Here is a 16,774-nt window from a genome sequence, read left to right on the forward strand (position 1 = left end):
GTGGCAAATGGCATTCGGAAGTTGTAGATTCTGTGACCGCTCCTGTTACAAGTGTGGATCGGTCGACCACTTTATTAAAGATTGCCCGAGGTTGCTCGAGCAGAATATAAATCGAGTGGGAAGCCGGTGCTACCACCGCCGAGGCGGACCATCCGGAAATACGGGCAATGCTAGTGGTGGTCGAGAGGATCTAGAGATGCTACGACCAGATCCGGGGCTCGCGCTCTGCTAGGGCTTATGCTATCTGCCAGACGCGAGGATGCTTCCTTGCGGATGTTATTACCGGTACTTTCACTCTCTTTGATACTAATGTGATTGCTTTAATTGACCTGGTTCTACTCACTCTTATATATGCGAAACCTTAGCATCCAATAAGACTTTACCTATTGAGTCTCTTGAGTTCGTAATTCGGTGTCAAATCCTTGGGTCGTTACGTCTTTGGTCGACAAAGTGTGTAAGAAATGTCCCCTAGTAATTCGAGGTTCCTGTTTTCCGGCGGACTTGATGCTTTTGCCGTTCGATGAATTTGATGTTATTCTTGGGATGGATTGGTTGACCGTGCATGATGCGGTTGTGAATTGCAAAAGCAAGACTATTGATTTAAGGTGCGCAAATAACGAGATGATCCGAGTTGAGTCTACGGACTTAAAGGGGTTGCCAGTTGTAATATCATCAATGTTGGCCCAGAAATATGTAAGAAAGGGGTGCGAAGCATACCTTGCGTATGTACTTGATGATAAGAAGTTAGAACTAAAACCCGAATCTATGCCGTTGTTTGTGAATACCCGGATGTTTTTCCCGAAGAATTACCGGGTTTGCCACCTGTTCGGGAGATAGAGTTTGGTATTGAGCTTGTACCTGGGACCACACCGATTTCGATAGCTCGTGTCGTATGGCACCAACGAATTAAAGGAGTTGAAAGCTCGGTTGCAAGAGTTGGTGGATAGAGGTTTTGCTCGCCGAGTTTTTCACCTTGGGGTGCACCGGTGTTGTTTGTGAAAAGAAGGGCGGAACCATGAGGTTGTGCATCGACTATCATCGACTTAATAAAGTGACAATAAAGAACAAATATCCGTTATCAGCGTATCGATGATTTGTTCGATCAACTGAAGGAGCCTCGGTGTTCTCAAAAATAGATTTGAGATCGGGCTATTATCGATTCTGAATCCGAGATCGGACATACCCAAAACCGCCTTGAGCGAGATATGGTCACTCGAGTTCTTAGTGATCTTGTTTGGGCTCACTAATGCCCTACGGTATTTATGGATTTGATGAATCGGATCTTGGACCATATTTGGATCGGTTCGTAGTTGTGTTCATTGACGACATCTTGGTCTATTCAAGAGATGAGACCGAACATGCGAGCACCGAGATTAGTGTTGCAAATATTACGGGATAAGCGGTTATATGCTAAGTTCAATGAGTGTGAGTTCGGTTAAGAGAGGTTAGCTTCTTGGGTCATGTGGTATCTGCGATCGGGTATTGAGTTGACCGAGCAAAATTTCAGCCATACTTAACTGGAAGCCTCCAAGAAATATTCTTGAGGTTCGAGCTTTTTGGGACTTGGTTACTACCGAGCGGTTTGTAAAAGGATTCTCGATGATAGCCACACCCATGAAGAAACCGCTTGAAAGAGGTCAAGTTTGAATGGACGGAAAAGTGTCGAAAAGTTTCGATCAATTGAAAACTCATTTGACGGAAGCTCGATATTAGTGCAGCCCGAATCGGCAAAGAGTTTGTCATCTATAGTGGCGCCTCCCTACTTGGGTTAGGTTGCGTATTGATGCAAGAAGGTCGAGTTGTGGCCTATCGTCGAGACAATTAAAGCCACATGAGAAAAATTACCCGACCCATGATCTTGAATTGGTCGCCATCGTATTCGCCTTAAAGATATGGCGACATTACTTATTTGGTGAGAAGTGCCATGTGTATTCGGATCACAAAAGTCTCAAATATTTGATGACTCAAAGAGACTTAAATCTGCGACAAAGACGTTGGCTCGAGTTGTTAAAAGATTATGAGCTTGTCATTGATTATCACCGGGAAAGGCTAATGTGGTTGCGGACGCCTTAAGCGGAAATCACTTTGTTAAACTGCGAACGATGAATGTACACTTATCCATTCTACCCAAAATGTGTTAGTAGCGAATTAAAAGCCAAACCATTATTGATTCATCAAATTCGTGAAGCCCGTAAAGTCGATGATGAATCGGTTGCAAAACGAAATGAGTGTGTTCGAACAAGGAATCGGAGTTTCAAATTGATGATGATGATTGTTTGAGGTTCGAAGTCGTTTGTGTGTTCCAAGGAATTCGTAACTCATTTCGATGATTACGAGCGAAGCCCATTGTAGCCGAATGTCAATTCACCCGAAGTACGAAGATGTACAACGATTTGAAACGTCGGTTTGGTGGCATGGTATGAAACGAGACATCTCCGACTTTGTTTGAGATGTTTAATATGTCAACAAGTGAAAGCGGAACATCAAGTGCCTTCGATTACTTCACCGATCAAGATACCCGAGTGGAAATGAGATCGAGTCACAATGGACTTTGTGTCCGGACCGCCATTGTCGACAAGTAAGAAGGATGCGATTTGGGTTGTTGTTGATAGATGACTAAGTCGGCTCACTTTATCCCGTCGTCTGGATTTTCCATTGGATAAACTCATTGAATTGTATGTTTCTCAGTTGTGAGATTACACGGGGTACCGATTTCTGTTGTGTCGGATAGAGATCCGAGATTCACCTCGTGATTTTGGAAGAAATTGCAAGAAACTTTGGGTGCTGCATTTTAGCACCGCTTTTCATCCACAAACCGATGGTCAATCCGAGCGGATAATTCAGATACTTGAGGATATGTTGAGATGTTGCATCCTCGAGTTCAGTGGTTCATGGGAACGGTATTTACCTTTGATTGAATTTGCTTACAACAATAGTTTTCAATCAAGTATTAAGATGGCGCCTTACGAGGCCTTGTACGGGAGTAAATGCCGTACACCATTATTTTGGACCGAGCTCGGTGAAAGTAAAATTTTCGGAGTGGATTTGATTAAAGATGCTGAATGAAAGTAAAAGTAATCCGTGAAAATCAAGATAGCCTCCGATCGTCGAAGTCGAAATGCGCGGATCTGAAACGAAAATACATTGAGTATCAGGTGGGAGATAAAGTGTTTCTTAAAGTTTCGCCTTGGAAAAAGATACCCAGATTTGGCCGTAAAGGCAAATTGAGTCCGAGGTTCATCGGGCCATATGAAGTATCCGAACGAGTCGGTCCAGTTGCATATCGATTGATTTTGCCTCCTGAACTTGAAAAGATTCACGACGTCTTTCATGTTTCGATGCTTCGACGTTATAGATCTGATCCATCGCACATAATTAGTCCATCAGAGGTTGAAATTCAAGCCGATATGAGTTATGAAGAAGAACCAATTTGTATCCTAGCTCGTGAAGTGAAGGAGTTGCGAAACAAAAGGGTTCCGCTAGTGAAAGTGTTATGGCTCAAACATGGGATAGAAGAAGCTACCTGGGAACCCGAGAACAATATGAAAGAGCGATACCCAAACCTATTTACCGGTAAGATTTTCGGGGACGAAAATTTCTTAAGTGGGGGAGAGTTGTGACAGCCTTAAAACGACCCTAGTCGGAATGTGGTTTTGGGACCACAAAACTGAGGCATAAAAATAATTTAATATTCATTTTGATGCCTATGATATGTGTTAATTCGTGTGTGACATTTTTGATGATTTGATTTAGGGTTGTAAATGTGAATTTCACTAAAAAGGACCTAGTAGTAAACTTTGAAAGTAGGATAGGGAAATGTGTGATGACTAATTAAAGCATGCATGCAAAACAATGGTCTTGCATGTCAAATACCCTGTTTTTATAAGTGGTGGCGGCCATGACAAGGAGGATGGGCAAAACATGTCATAGACATGTTTTGTTGGTGCAATATGGGAGGAAAAATTAAACTAAGGTGAGGAATAAAGAAATGAAAAAAAAAAAAGAGAAGGTGATTGTTTCTCCCATTCTTTGTGAGTTGAGGGAAAGAAGAAAAAAAAGTGTTCATCAATTGTCGCTTCTTTTGGCTGAAAACTCTAAGGAAGAAAGGAAACAAGTGTGTCCTTTGGTTCATCCTTGGCGAATAGAGGAAAGAAAGGAAGGGAGGAGCTTGAAACAATCGGCTATGGTGATTTGTTAGACTAAGGTATGTTTGTTGTTGTCCATGAGATGCATGCATGTTTTAGTTGGTAGCTTGAGTTCTACCTAGCCCATGGTCGAAATCTTGTTAGGTGATGGAAATGACACTCGCCATGGATGCATCATTCTTGCTTGGTGTTGATGTCATTTACATGCTAAAAATGAAGCTTTGTAATGATGCATGTGAAGGTGGATTGATGACTCTTAAATCTTCTTTTAGCATTTTTTTCTTTCGAGTGAGGCATTAAGTTCCTTGTTCAACCGTGACCAAAATCGAAGCGGTATGGTGTTGTGGTGTATTCGCCATGGTATATCCACAAGTATGATTTATGCATATTGCATGGTAGGTAAGATTTGAGCTTTGGATATATGTTTATATTTGGATATAAGCAACTTTGAGATTCGGCTCTAGCATATATATATATATAGATATACATGTTTGCACATGATGTATTGGTATGACATATATACCATCTCAAGGTATATATTTGCATATGATGATGTTTCGGTTATGAAATAAATGATTGATGCGTATTGAGTTACAATATGGAATGCGTTAGTTAGTAAAATGTATGCTGTTTTTGTGTGGTATTAAGTGTATAATTGGCCTCAACATGGACATGCATATTCGGCCACATGAGGGGAATTGGTGTGCATGCATTCGGTTAGAGGCAAGCATATTGATACCTATTCTTGGCTTAGAAAATTTGGCTAAGGAGAGTACTAACTAATGTGTTGAGTTGATTCATGATTTCGTACATATGTGACTTTAATGTCTAATGAAAATATGTGGGCTAAGTACCTTGAATTCCTCTTCGATGCTCAAATGATTAAATCAATTTATTTGTTAAATTAAGCTCAAGAGCAAAGGGAGCTAAATCCGATAAAGGGAAGGAAAAAGTAGTCGAATAGCCGTCGAAATCGTTCGACCACGTCCGAGTAAGTCTTGATAATGACCCTACTTGAATTATATTGAAATGATTTGTCATATTATGGCGGACAGCCGAATGTGCGTAGGGACTAAGTTATAAAGTCAATTGAAATCATGCTCTTTGTGTGTGGCTATTGAGCGAAATTGGAAAGGTTTGATAAATGTTTTGTGTTTGAGCCTTAGTAACGAGAATGAAATATGGATGTGTCGTGATTATTGATATATGTGTACATGAGCATTTGAATGATACCCGGGCTAAGTCCCGAAGGCATTTATGCTAGTGATTATATCCGGGCTAAGACCCGATGGCATTCGTGCGAGTTGTTATATTCGAGCTAAGACCCGAAGGCATTTGTGCAAGTTACCAAATCCGGGTTAAGACCCGAAGGCAATTGTGCTTGTGGTTATATCCGGCTAAATTCCGAAGAGACTCGGTTTGAAGGTGAGCGTTTTGGTGCTATAATAAATTCAATTAATACGCTCGAAAAATCCATACGATAAGGTATGTTTACATGTGCATCGGAAAAGTCGATCCGTTTGAAATAGTATTCGTTCAATCGACTAACGAACTTTCGGCTCTTAGATAGGTTGATACCTTGTGTGTATATGTTGATGAAGTGTGAAGTAAGTATGATTATGAGAATGTGTATTAATAAAGTGATTCATTTAGCTATGTGAATGTAATACTTTAGTCAAAGCTGATTTCTTTACTTGAGACTTACTAAGCATTAAAATGCTTACCCCGTTGCTTTGGCTCTCTGTTTTATAGATTTTGCTCGTTAGCTATCGGATTCGGGATCATCGAAGTCGAAGTCATCCACACTATCAAAGCCCTTTTGGTACTCTTTAGTTGAACTTTGGATATGGCATGTATAGGACTACCCTTTGCTGTTTTTCAAGTACGTTCTGTGATGTATGTGTGTACAGCCATGCGAAAATGGCTCGTAGAAGTGGAGTATGGCATTAGACCATTTGTGTTTATGTATGTATGTATGGTTTCATGATGTGACTATGGTCTGGAATGGAAGTGTTGGGCAATGATCAGCCCTTGGAATGGCTAAACATGATCATAGGTGGACCTATGTATGACAAAACTCTAGTTGGTCCATGGAAACCACGAAATAGGTAAAGTTTACCTGAAAACAGATGCTGACAGTAGCAGTGGTGTGGATGTGAAAAATCACTAAAAATAGCAGGAATGGAATTAAATAGTGAATAAATTATGTAAATGAACCTTGATGAATCTATTTTCATATGGAAGAAACGAAACGGTCATATGAGTTGTATGTTAAGAGATATTTAGGTTTTCGTGAAACAGGGCCAGAACGGTTTCTGGATTCCCTGTTCCGACTTTGGAAATTCATTGTAAATTAACCAGAGATAATTAGGAGTCATGCCATATATTTATAGATTCCTCCTTGAGTCTAGTTTCTATAGAAACAAACGGAATCAGTATTGAAGCCCTGTACAGGGAGATATCCAATTCGTAATGCGTGAAGGTCAGTGTAGTCGAACCCTGGATTAGGGGAGACTTTAACTAATAAACTGTACTACTTGGCCCGACCAAAAATTCTAGAAAAAAATATGTTGATGGACATATGAGTCTAGTTTCAGGAAAAAATTACGAAACTGATTTTCGAGCTTTAAAACTCAAGATATGATTTTTAAGGCGACAGTGATGCAGTAACCAGCTAGTCTGGAAATTTTTTTATGGACTGTGAAAACAATTAAGTTAAGTCTGTGTGCACCTTGTGTTCGACTCCGGTAATGGAATCGGGTACGGGGTGTTACACTAAGTTGTTGGCATAGACATATGCTAGGCTTAATAATTTAATAAGTATGAATTACTAGACGATGCTTTGAAAGGTAACCTTGAAGTCAAAATAGACATGGAAATATGCAAACAAGAGGTTAAACTTAAGACTTCGAGAGAAGCTAAAGTACTTGTAATTAAAATAGGGTTAATAAATAGCGAGTTTCTATGGATTTGTTTGGAACAGTTATTAAACATTGTTGCGAATTAATTAAGTTGAGGAGTGTAATTATTCTAGTTCATTCATGTCATTATTATTAAACCTCTTGAATTGTTGCTCCATTTTACATTTGCATTTGCATTTTTAGTCATTTAATTTAGTTAACTCATAATTCCCACTTCACATTTTATTTATTTTTAATCACCAATTTTCCAATTAAAATTTCACGATATTTGCTTATGTAGTCCCTATGGAGACAATACTCTTACACACTAATTTATTACTTGCCAACGACTATGTATACTTGCACATCAATCGAATTATTTTGAAATAGGTAGCAGCAAATGAAAAGTTTTGTTCTTGGTTATGGTTGCTACATTTCCCTTTGTTAAAGGGAGAAATGATGATGTTTTGTTTACTGCATATTCATGACCTTGGTGCATGCTTAATTGATTATGTGATGAACAAGCATATTGATAGGAGAGTGTTGGATCAAGGGTAGTTCTACCTCTAAGGGGGAGGCTTATTCTAATTCCCTTGTTATGTGGCTTGTTTGGATTATGGGTTAACTATTTGCTACAAGGTTTTGACAAAAATGCCAAAGCAGAGATTGTTGAGAAAGTTACTGCTGCTAGTTCCATGTCCTATTATAACGAAATTGTTTCTCTAGTTAGGCCATTGACTTGGGCCTTCAATAAGTTTCGTTTGTGCTGAGTTTAGCCCACCTGAATGTGGCATATTTGACAAAACTAGAAGCATGGGTCGACTAAGGTACTAAGACTCCTTACTAAATTGCTTGAGGTGGTTGGATAAGTATGAAAGTCTTATTATTAAAATGTTTTTTTTAGAGATAAATATAATATCTATTCCAGAGAGTTTAGAAGTAGTCGAAAGACTGATTTATGAATACTTTTATGTAATAAATATTAAGGATAATTAATGGGATAATGTCAACTTTTAAATAGGATTTTAAAGTCTACCAAAACATTATTGATTGACCACTTGAAGAGGCATATAAATATGTTGTTTTGTGCCACGCACCAAGAGCAGCTTTTTGAGTGTCTTTGTCAACAACTTTGTTGTGTTTTCTTGTGGTTATTTTGTGACACTCTTTTAGGTAATCGTTGAAGAGTTTATTGATTATATTGTGAGGTATTCTTTAGAGAGTTTGTTGATTGTATTGTGAGGTATTGGGACTGTGATTACTTCTTTGTGTAAAGGTGGATTAGGCTTAAGCCAATAGGTGATTCATACGATTGTTTGTCAAACCATTTACTAGGCGAGGCTCCGCAGACATAGGATCGTTATGTCTAAAATGCGTCAACAAAGATTGATTGTGTTGATTCTTTTCTGTTCTTATTTTTTACGCTGCCCATTTTCGTTTGAACTGTAGTTAAATGAACGTTAAATAAAATTGATTTATCATATCCGCAGGCTAATTATTTTTCAATATAAATACCACTTTGGTTCGAATAGAGCTATGCATAGACCATAAAACAAATAAAAATAAATTTAACCTACATTGTAATAAAGAAGGATAAAATATTATTTTTTGGATAAGTGAAAAAATCAAAAAGAAAGATTGAGTAGTGTTTTATGGAAACTGGTTTTTATTAAAGATATTAAGATGGAAGGGTGGATAATTTCCAAAATCCTAGCGAGAAAGAAGCAAAAGTAGATATAAGTATGTTTAAATATCATATAAATTGGATTGGATGCAATAGAGGACCAAAGGCAACGAGAGTGTGACGCCTAGGCTTAACTCATGTGAACCCAACCACCTATTTTGCCTTTTTAGCTTTTGTTACGTTTTATTAGCTGCGACTCAGCATATCTTTATGCGTCACATCGTACTAGTAAATATAATATTTTAGATTATATTTTAATTTTTTATTAAATAATAAGTGAATTAGTTGTTATACTTTAGATGAATAAATAAAATAATTTCTCATTAAATGTTGTTGAACGATGATTGAACTATTTGAATAAAAATTGATGATCACCAACTCGGTTTCAACAACGTTGTTGAAACTTTTAATTTTTATAGAAAATTTGGAAAACATTTAGATATTTTTAATTTCTTTAATTGTTTCAATTCTAAAATCTAAAAGTTGATAGTTTTTAATTTTGAAGTTTTTTTAATTTTGAAAATTTTAATTTTCTGAAATTTTATTAAAATTTTGAATAACTTTAGGGTAAATTACATTCAAGTTACTAAACTATTGTAAGTTTATGTTTTGGTCATTTATCTTCAAAAGTTACAAATTTGTCACTAAACTATTCAAAAGTATTCATTTAAGTCACTTGATTATTAAAATTATTGTTGTATGGCCTTTTTCATTTGCACCACATGTACCAACCGAAAGCTCTTATTTTCCTTCTCTTCTATAGTTTAATTCTTTTCATGATATAGCTTTGACATCACGAATCTGCATACCAAAAATCCAAAAAGTTTTCTTCTCCGATATCCAACATTAACAATCAAATCGCCTTGGATCTAAGGTACATTATTCTACTAGTCAATGGATACTGATCTATTGTACTGATTGTTGATTTTCGCTTGGAACTCAATAGCCTGACTTTAAAGAAAAACACTTAACATCTTAATGACTTAAATAAAAAAACTTTTGAATAATCCAATGACCATTTTATAACTTTTTAAAATTGAATGATCAAATCATAAACTTACTAATAGTTTAGTGCTATTAGGTGTAATTTACCTAAAACTTTATAATCATTTTATAATTTTTAGATTTTTTTAAAAAAATTGGAATTATAATTTTATTTATGATATTTTGAAAATTTTATTTTTCACAAATTTTATATTTTTGCTAATATTACTTATAAGATAAAATGATTTTACGTCAAAGATGAAATATTGATGGCCAATTTGCTCTAAATAAAAGAACATGAGTTAAATTGAATAAATGAATAAAGATTGAAGGCAATATTTAATATTATGCATTACATATAAAACACCAAAATAATTATTTAACGGTGCTTTTTAACAATGGGATATTGTGTTCCTTAATCTAACTTATAAAATTAATTTTTAAATTTTTCAATAGGATCAAAATGTAATCTAAGATACAACATAAAATTGCTATGGTACATTTACCAATCTCGCCAAATATGTTGCGATTTTCTTTTTAAATTATTTCTTGAACCATAAGAGAACAAAAAAATGCATAAAATGTCTTTAAGTGACCTTTAAACTTTATTTACTATCTATAATAATTTCTTATATGATGATTTTATTTATCATTTCCAATTAAATGAGAATAATAATATTATTTTAATTAATTCTAAAAACCAACACCGTAGCAAAGTAAGTGGTTAATTCTCTTTGGTCACACGTCACATACCAAAATTCAAGCATTGTCGATGACAATTACTTCCCCAAAGTTTTACTGTATAATACACCCCTAAAAGGTCATCCATATTCAATAATTATACATGTCTTGGAATCAATCAGAAATTTTGGATCAATATGGATTGGGTTATTTGTCAAAAGCATCTTCGTTTAGACATAACCCAACAGTACCATGTTATGTTAATTCTTTTACCTTGGTGAACATAAATCTAAGACAATTTTATCATTATATCCTTTATAATTTTTCAAGAGATCTTAAGAGCAATTTTACCATTTTGAGCATGCCCCCTTGTCGCTTCCATTTTTATCATTATATCAAATATTGAACTAAAAGAACCAGATTATAATTGTTAAAAACCGTTTAATTAGGTCAAATACTCGTTACTACAGGAACTCAGTCCAACCCGCTCTAACAATTCATCCAACCACATTTTATTAGGATATTATTAAGGTATGTAGATATTTGTTTATAATGAAATTTGATTTGATATTTTTTAATAATGTTGTCTTTAAAATTCGAATTTTAGTTTTCTCTTCAAAAAGTACAATGTGTTTTTTTCATTATATCCAAAACTTATTGATCATCCAACCCATGTTTACTAACCCATTGAATTAAGTTTTATGTTTTATCCAATATTTTCAAAACCGAACTGGTGATGAAATTGATTAGACTATCGGTTAATCAGTCCAACTGGTTTATACCAATTCACGACTCAACCGATTTAAAGTCTTTTTTCGGACTAATACTTAATCAATTCTCAGCCCAATTGATTTGACCAACCAAGTCGGACTAATAATTAATCAATTCTCAGTCCAATTGATTTGACCAACCAAGTCGTTCTGATTCAGATAACCATGATTTTATCCAATCAAATGGCACACTAACAAACAAATAAAACAAGATGGGTTTGTATTTGTATTCAGTACAGAGACTGTGTGTAAGTTTATATACCGTTAGCAAATCATATTAAAGCGCATCATTAATGAATTAATTAATAATTTTAAATTTTATTAAAAATGAATATAGTTATTAGATCTTTTAACAAATCTTTGAACTTATACACTGAATGCATCAAAATATAAATCTATAAAACAATCACCAAAATCTTGCATTAAAAAAACATAGACAAGTGTAGTTAGTCATCAAAACAACCAGACAAGCGTGACAATGTCACGGGAAAAGGAAGGACCGAAGGAAAGGGAAAAAAAAAAAACAAATGGGCAAATGAAAGAGCACCTTGAAATCTTTTCCAACTTAGGTGGTTTTGAGAATTTCTTGTTACTGTAACTAGATAACTGTGAACATAATACGATAACACGATACCAACATGACATAAAAAAATAGAACATAATCCAAAACATGGCATGAAAAAGTAACCCAAATATCATAGTAACCTGTCAAGTCTAACACTAGCTTTAATTAATGTGTCAAAATTTATATTTATCTATATATGAGACGTAAAACAACATTACATAATACAAAAACAGAATGTCAGCTCTAACCCTCAGATAGCCCTTTTCGATTTAATTAAAGTTTAAACTTCTGAATCCTTTGATATGTGATGGAAACAGAGAGACAATACTACAACTAGCATAAGTTCAAATAGAATTTTATCCTCTTTTCATTATATATATACATACATATATATAAAATGTAGTTACTGGTAACACAGAAGAGAACAAGCTGAGATCAAACTCAACTCTGGTTGCAGATCAGAGTGAAGGTTGGCCCGAGGTAAGAGAAACCAAAAACATAGTAAAGCTCAGCTGTTTTTCATCTTTAACCTGTTATTCTTTGGAAATTACTTAGGAACCTCAGAAACAAAAATCCAATGCCGTCAAATAGTTCTGTCCTTACAGAGATTTGAAAAAATCACATTTGATTAGGAGCTTACTGGGCTCAACCACCAAAAGACATCAAGAAAGAATAAAAAAGGAAGACACCTAGAAGTGGTTCATGTGAAATTGGTTTCAGTTTGCAAGTTGTGAGGTGAAAATCTGGTAGGCAACTAATTCTGAGTAGAGTGCATTGAGGTGGGAAAACAATAAGCAAGAGCCAGATGAAAAGAAAGTAATGATAGTGAATACAGCAATGACAGGCACAGATGTATAATTCAGTATTCATGTTACTTAATTGCGAAGGCAAGTGATATTTGTTTTCGATTAATAGAATTAATAAGTAATAAATAAACACTTGACGCTTCTCACAATGAAAAGATTGACTTCTTGATGTTAACCATTAACTATCTAGACTCAATTAAACGATAAAACATGACAAGTACAGTCTCTTACACTTTGAATTCAATGTGAACTGCTAATGCAGTTTGGTAGCCAGATCAGTATGTAACCCTTCCTGTAAGAGTGTTAATGTTTGTAGAGAGAGAGAGAGAGAGAGAGAGAGAGAGAGAACAGTAGTGAAGCAAACATAGAAAAATAGTGAAATCCTATTCCTTGAGAGAGGTACCAAGAATTACTGATATATGCACATTAAACCTTATACCAGTTATATGTCAAGCCATTCAGCAAAACTCATTAAAATCTTTTGGGAATGTGATTTTTTAGAATCTATTATAAGCATTTAAGAATTTTCAGTGATGGCTTTTCATTTTTAAAATGTTATTTGAGCTCATAAATATGAAAAATTACAAAAAAAATGCAACAAAATTAGTGGTAGACAAGTTCAGAGTATTACCCTCATGAACTCCGTCTAGGCCGTTGGAAATTTCTGAGAATGAAGCTATCTGCATATAGGGGATAGTTTTTCCTGATGAGGCCCTTGATGCATTTCCAGTAAGAAAAATCAACTAGTTCACCATCTTTTCGAACTATGAACAAACATCTTGAGCCTACAAATTCAGGATGGTAACCAACCTGTGAACCAAATATGAGAAGTGTTCATCATTTACTTAATCCATACAAGTTGGCCAAACAGGCCATCGTACAGTTTAACTGTGTAAAACACAAAATCAAATTTTAATTACTTAAAAGGCTTTCTTTCTTTTAGCTAGTTTACTCCCTTACTTTTTCAAGTCCTTGCGTTTAAAATTTTCTTATATCAATTTGAAAACACTGGGGAGACCCTTCATCATTCCAATCCCCTACAACAATAAAGCCCAATGGCCAAAAACCTGAAAGAGGTTGCACAGGCTGAAGAAATTTCATGTTTAAAAGGTGAATATGATAAGACTTTGTGCAATTTGCAATGCCATCCATGCTAATGGAGATATCAAGAGCAACTGAGCAAGCCTAACAAAGAACTTTCAGCTAACAATATCAGGTGGCATCCCCTTGGTAAATTTATAATTATATGCAGCATTAGCAGCAAAATATATTTACTACCAGGGATTTATGTTTATGGGGCAAAGAAGTTCATTAGTAATAAGGATATTCAATTCAATATTGAATAGGTCGCTCCACCACATAATGATGTTGAATAGGTCGGACCAGGCATGAGTTGAATTTGTTGAGATCATTACACGTAACCAACACATAATAACTTATAGCCACAGATATCTAACAGCAGTTTCTGCATGATCTCATCAAGAAATGAGAAGTACAAAGCCAAGAAGGACATACAATTACAAAAAGAAAAAAAAAGTTGAAGGCAACAATCCACCATACACTTAAAAGAGACTGGAAAACCAAAAGACAAAAGAGTGGAGAAAACTGAGGCAGAAAGAGAAGTAGAATGGATGCCTTAGTAGAAATCAGAAAATATCCATATCCAAAATAGAATTACAATGATTGATTAACCTGTAATCTTTCTAACTAAAACTAGGCAAGAGAATTCATGAAGTATGTAAATTCAGAAAGAGCTTTGAGCAAGTACAATTGCAGCCTATTTTGATTCCACTATAGCAATGAGCTAACAAGACAAAAGGGGAAACAGGAAGGCGATGGGGGTGGAATGGGGAATTGCCATCAGTACAGACTCCAAACCTGCCAAATATCTCCAGCCTAAATTGAAATCCTACAAGGCAGCAACTTCTTCTACTAGGTAGGGGACTCTCACCCGCATTTCTAAAAGCCTGTCCCTTCACTCCTTCAGTTTTACTGCATGACTAGATTTGAGCCCGAATTTTAGTATTTAAATTTATATTTATGCAACTTGATTTCGTCTAGTCCTTTCAGGGGGGGAAAAAAGGTCACGTTAGAACTTACACTAAATTATGCAACTAATTAAATCGGAAAAAAATTCTGAAAATCCTAAAAAGAAATATTAGTATAATTTATTTAAATTGTTAAATTCAAGCTTCTAATTATTTATAAATTCCAGTGGGCAAAATGCAGATAAGGTACAGAAACATACAGTAATGTAATCAATTCCACATCCGATTTTCTTCTCAGACTCTGGATGGTAAGGAAGCAACCTCTCCAGAATAGTCTTTTCGTGCTCTGGACTCAATCTATCTCCACTTCCATATCTGCAATAAATTTACAAATTTACAATAAAAGGAAGTATTATATAATTAGATAATTTCTTTTTTAAAAAGGCAACAAATTGAATTACTTACTTTCCAGAATGAAGAATCATTCTAACGAAACCAACGAGAGGAACAGTGTCCTGTAAAATCCTGTCTTCCCAATCAATCCATTCACCTCTATTTCCTTTTTCCTTACTACCATCCTCTTCCTCCGAAATTCCGCCACTGTCCTCATCTGGAACTATACTCGGCTTCCTTAACAAATCAGCGCCGGAAGATTCCTGGCTCGCGGTTCTCCCGCCGTCGGGGTCGGTCGTCAGCGCGCAAAGACGAACGCGGAGCGACGTTGTTTGGTACAACGGAGAAGATAAGATAACAGAGGAGGAAGAAAAAGAGATAGGGATAAAGGTAAGGTGAGAGTTGGACGGTGATGGCTTGAGAAATGAAGCCATAACGAGTGAACTGAGTCAGTGAGTTAACGGTCGCATTACTGTTTTGGCATTGGAAAGGATTATATTAGCTGATAGAAAAAGGGTGATATTTGTCCAGCTAAGCCCATTAATATTTTTTAAAATTTCTTTGAGGGTAGACTTTTTGGACTGGTTGATCAAGGAACTATAATAATTAAAAATATTTAATAATCAATAACATTACTTTAAACTTAGGTAAATTATTTAAATTTCGATAAGTTATTTTTATTTAATTGTTTAAAATATTTTATTAAAAATTTATAAACAATAATTAAACAACCTTTTAAAATGAATAAAACTTGTGATAAAATATTCTAATATTGTATTTTAAAATGTATAGAGAATTTTTATTTTAATTTTTTTAAATTATTTAGTTTTAATATTACTGATAAAGTTTTATTTTAATTTTAATTTGAAAAATATATATTTTTAACCTTTTAGATTTAAATAATATTATGTGTTTGCAAATATATTTTAAAAGTTAGGATTCATAAAATTACAAATTATAAATAATCTGAAATCTAGCTATTGAAATTATAAATTATGGGATATACAATCAAACAAAATATTAGATAATTTATTATATTTTCTTTAAAAATAAGTTTAACATTGAGGTCTTAAATATGAATTATTTAAGGTTTTGAATAATATAAATAATATAATTTAATTTTATCTCATGCGTTAAATCAATTCTTGAAAGAAAATAACTAAAGGGCTTCAAAATATTGGTTTTGAACCTTCCTATTATTCATTTAGCCTGTACAGCTTTTTATCTATAGCCTAACCAAATTTTTTTTTTAAATTTTGAAATTTATAAAATCTCTCTAAATATTTTTAAATTACTTCGTTGATGGCTAAAAGTAGTCATTTACTTATTATTAAGATAGCTAAAGGTCGTGATGTTGTGATTATAATGAAACTTTTTTAAGTGGATCCCCAAATCATGTAGGTTTTTTACTTTTTATTAAATGATTTTCATTTATGTTGTGTAATTAGTTTTTTTTCTTTTTTCTTTTTTGTCATTTTCAAGTGTTTTAATGAACTTTAAGTCATGTAACATTTTATACAACATGCTTCATCATACTTAAATATCATTAAATCTTCGAATAGACTTAAACTTTTTATTCAACTCAATTTTGTAAAATTTAATATCAAATTTGATTTACAGATTAAACTAGTCAATTGCAATTATCTCAATTTTTTTTTCATTTTGACTGGAAGGATGACCTTTACGTACACCCCTATGCACAAAGCAAAAATGTAATATTAACTTTATCATACATTAATGATGGTTGAAATTTACATGGTAAAATTATTATGAAGGTTTTTGTATTAAGAGTTTTGTTACATTTTATCTCTTTTATTCAAAAAAGGGTAAAATAGTCTTGTATATTAGATAAAAAAAG

At 34.4% G+C, this 16,774-nt stretch overlaps 1 protein-coding gene across 3 annotated transcripts; it reads right to left on the minus strand.

The window, feature by feature from the left end:
• Positions 1 to 11,889: 11,889 nt before the first annotated feature.
• On the minus strand, positions 11,890 to 15,480 carry LOC108466467 (protein DCL homolog, chloroplastic-like). Of its 3 annotated transcripts, XM_053025776.1 has the most exons (4): positions 14,989 to 15,474; positions 14,784 to 14,898; positions 13,167 to 13,345; positions 11,890 to 12,827 (listed from the first exon to the last, which is right to left on the minus strand). In XM_053025776.1, exons 1-3 carry the CDS (start codon positions 15,348 to 15,350, stop codon positions 13,169 to 13,171), a joined length of 654 nt encoding a protein of 217 aa, XP_052881736.1. In that variant the 5' UTR covers positions 15,351 to 15,474; the 3' UTR covers positions 11,890 to 12,827; positions 13,167 to 13,168. The 3 variants fall into 3 exon arrangements, with proteins under 3 accessions (XP_052881736.1, XP_017622327.1, XP_017622320.1); XM_017766838.2 differs by having other exon boundaries at positions 11,890 to 13,345; XM_017766831.2 differs by lacking the exons at positions 11,890 to 12,827; positions 13,167 to 13,345 and adding an exon at positions 14,172 to 14,535 and having other exon boundaries at positions 14,989 to 15,480.
• Between the last annotated feature and the right edge of the window lie 1,294 nt (positions 15,481 to 16,774).

The sequence above is a fragment of the Gossypium arboreum genome, chromosome 3, assembly GCF_025698485.1.
Source record: "Gossypium arboreum isolate Shixiya-1 chromosome 3, ASM2569848v2, whole genome shotgun sequence".
In the NCBI taxonomy this organism is placed as follows: domain Eukaryota; kingdom Viridiplantae; phylum Streptophyta; class Magnoliopsida; order Malvales; family Malvaceae; genus Gossypium; species Gossypium arboreum.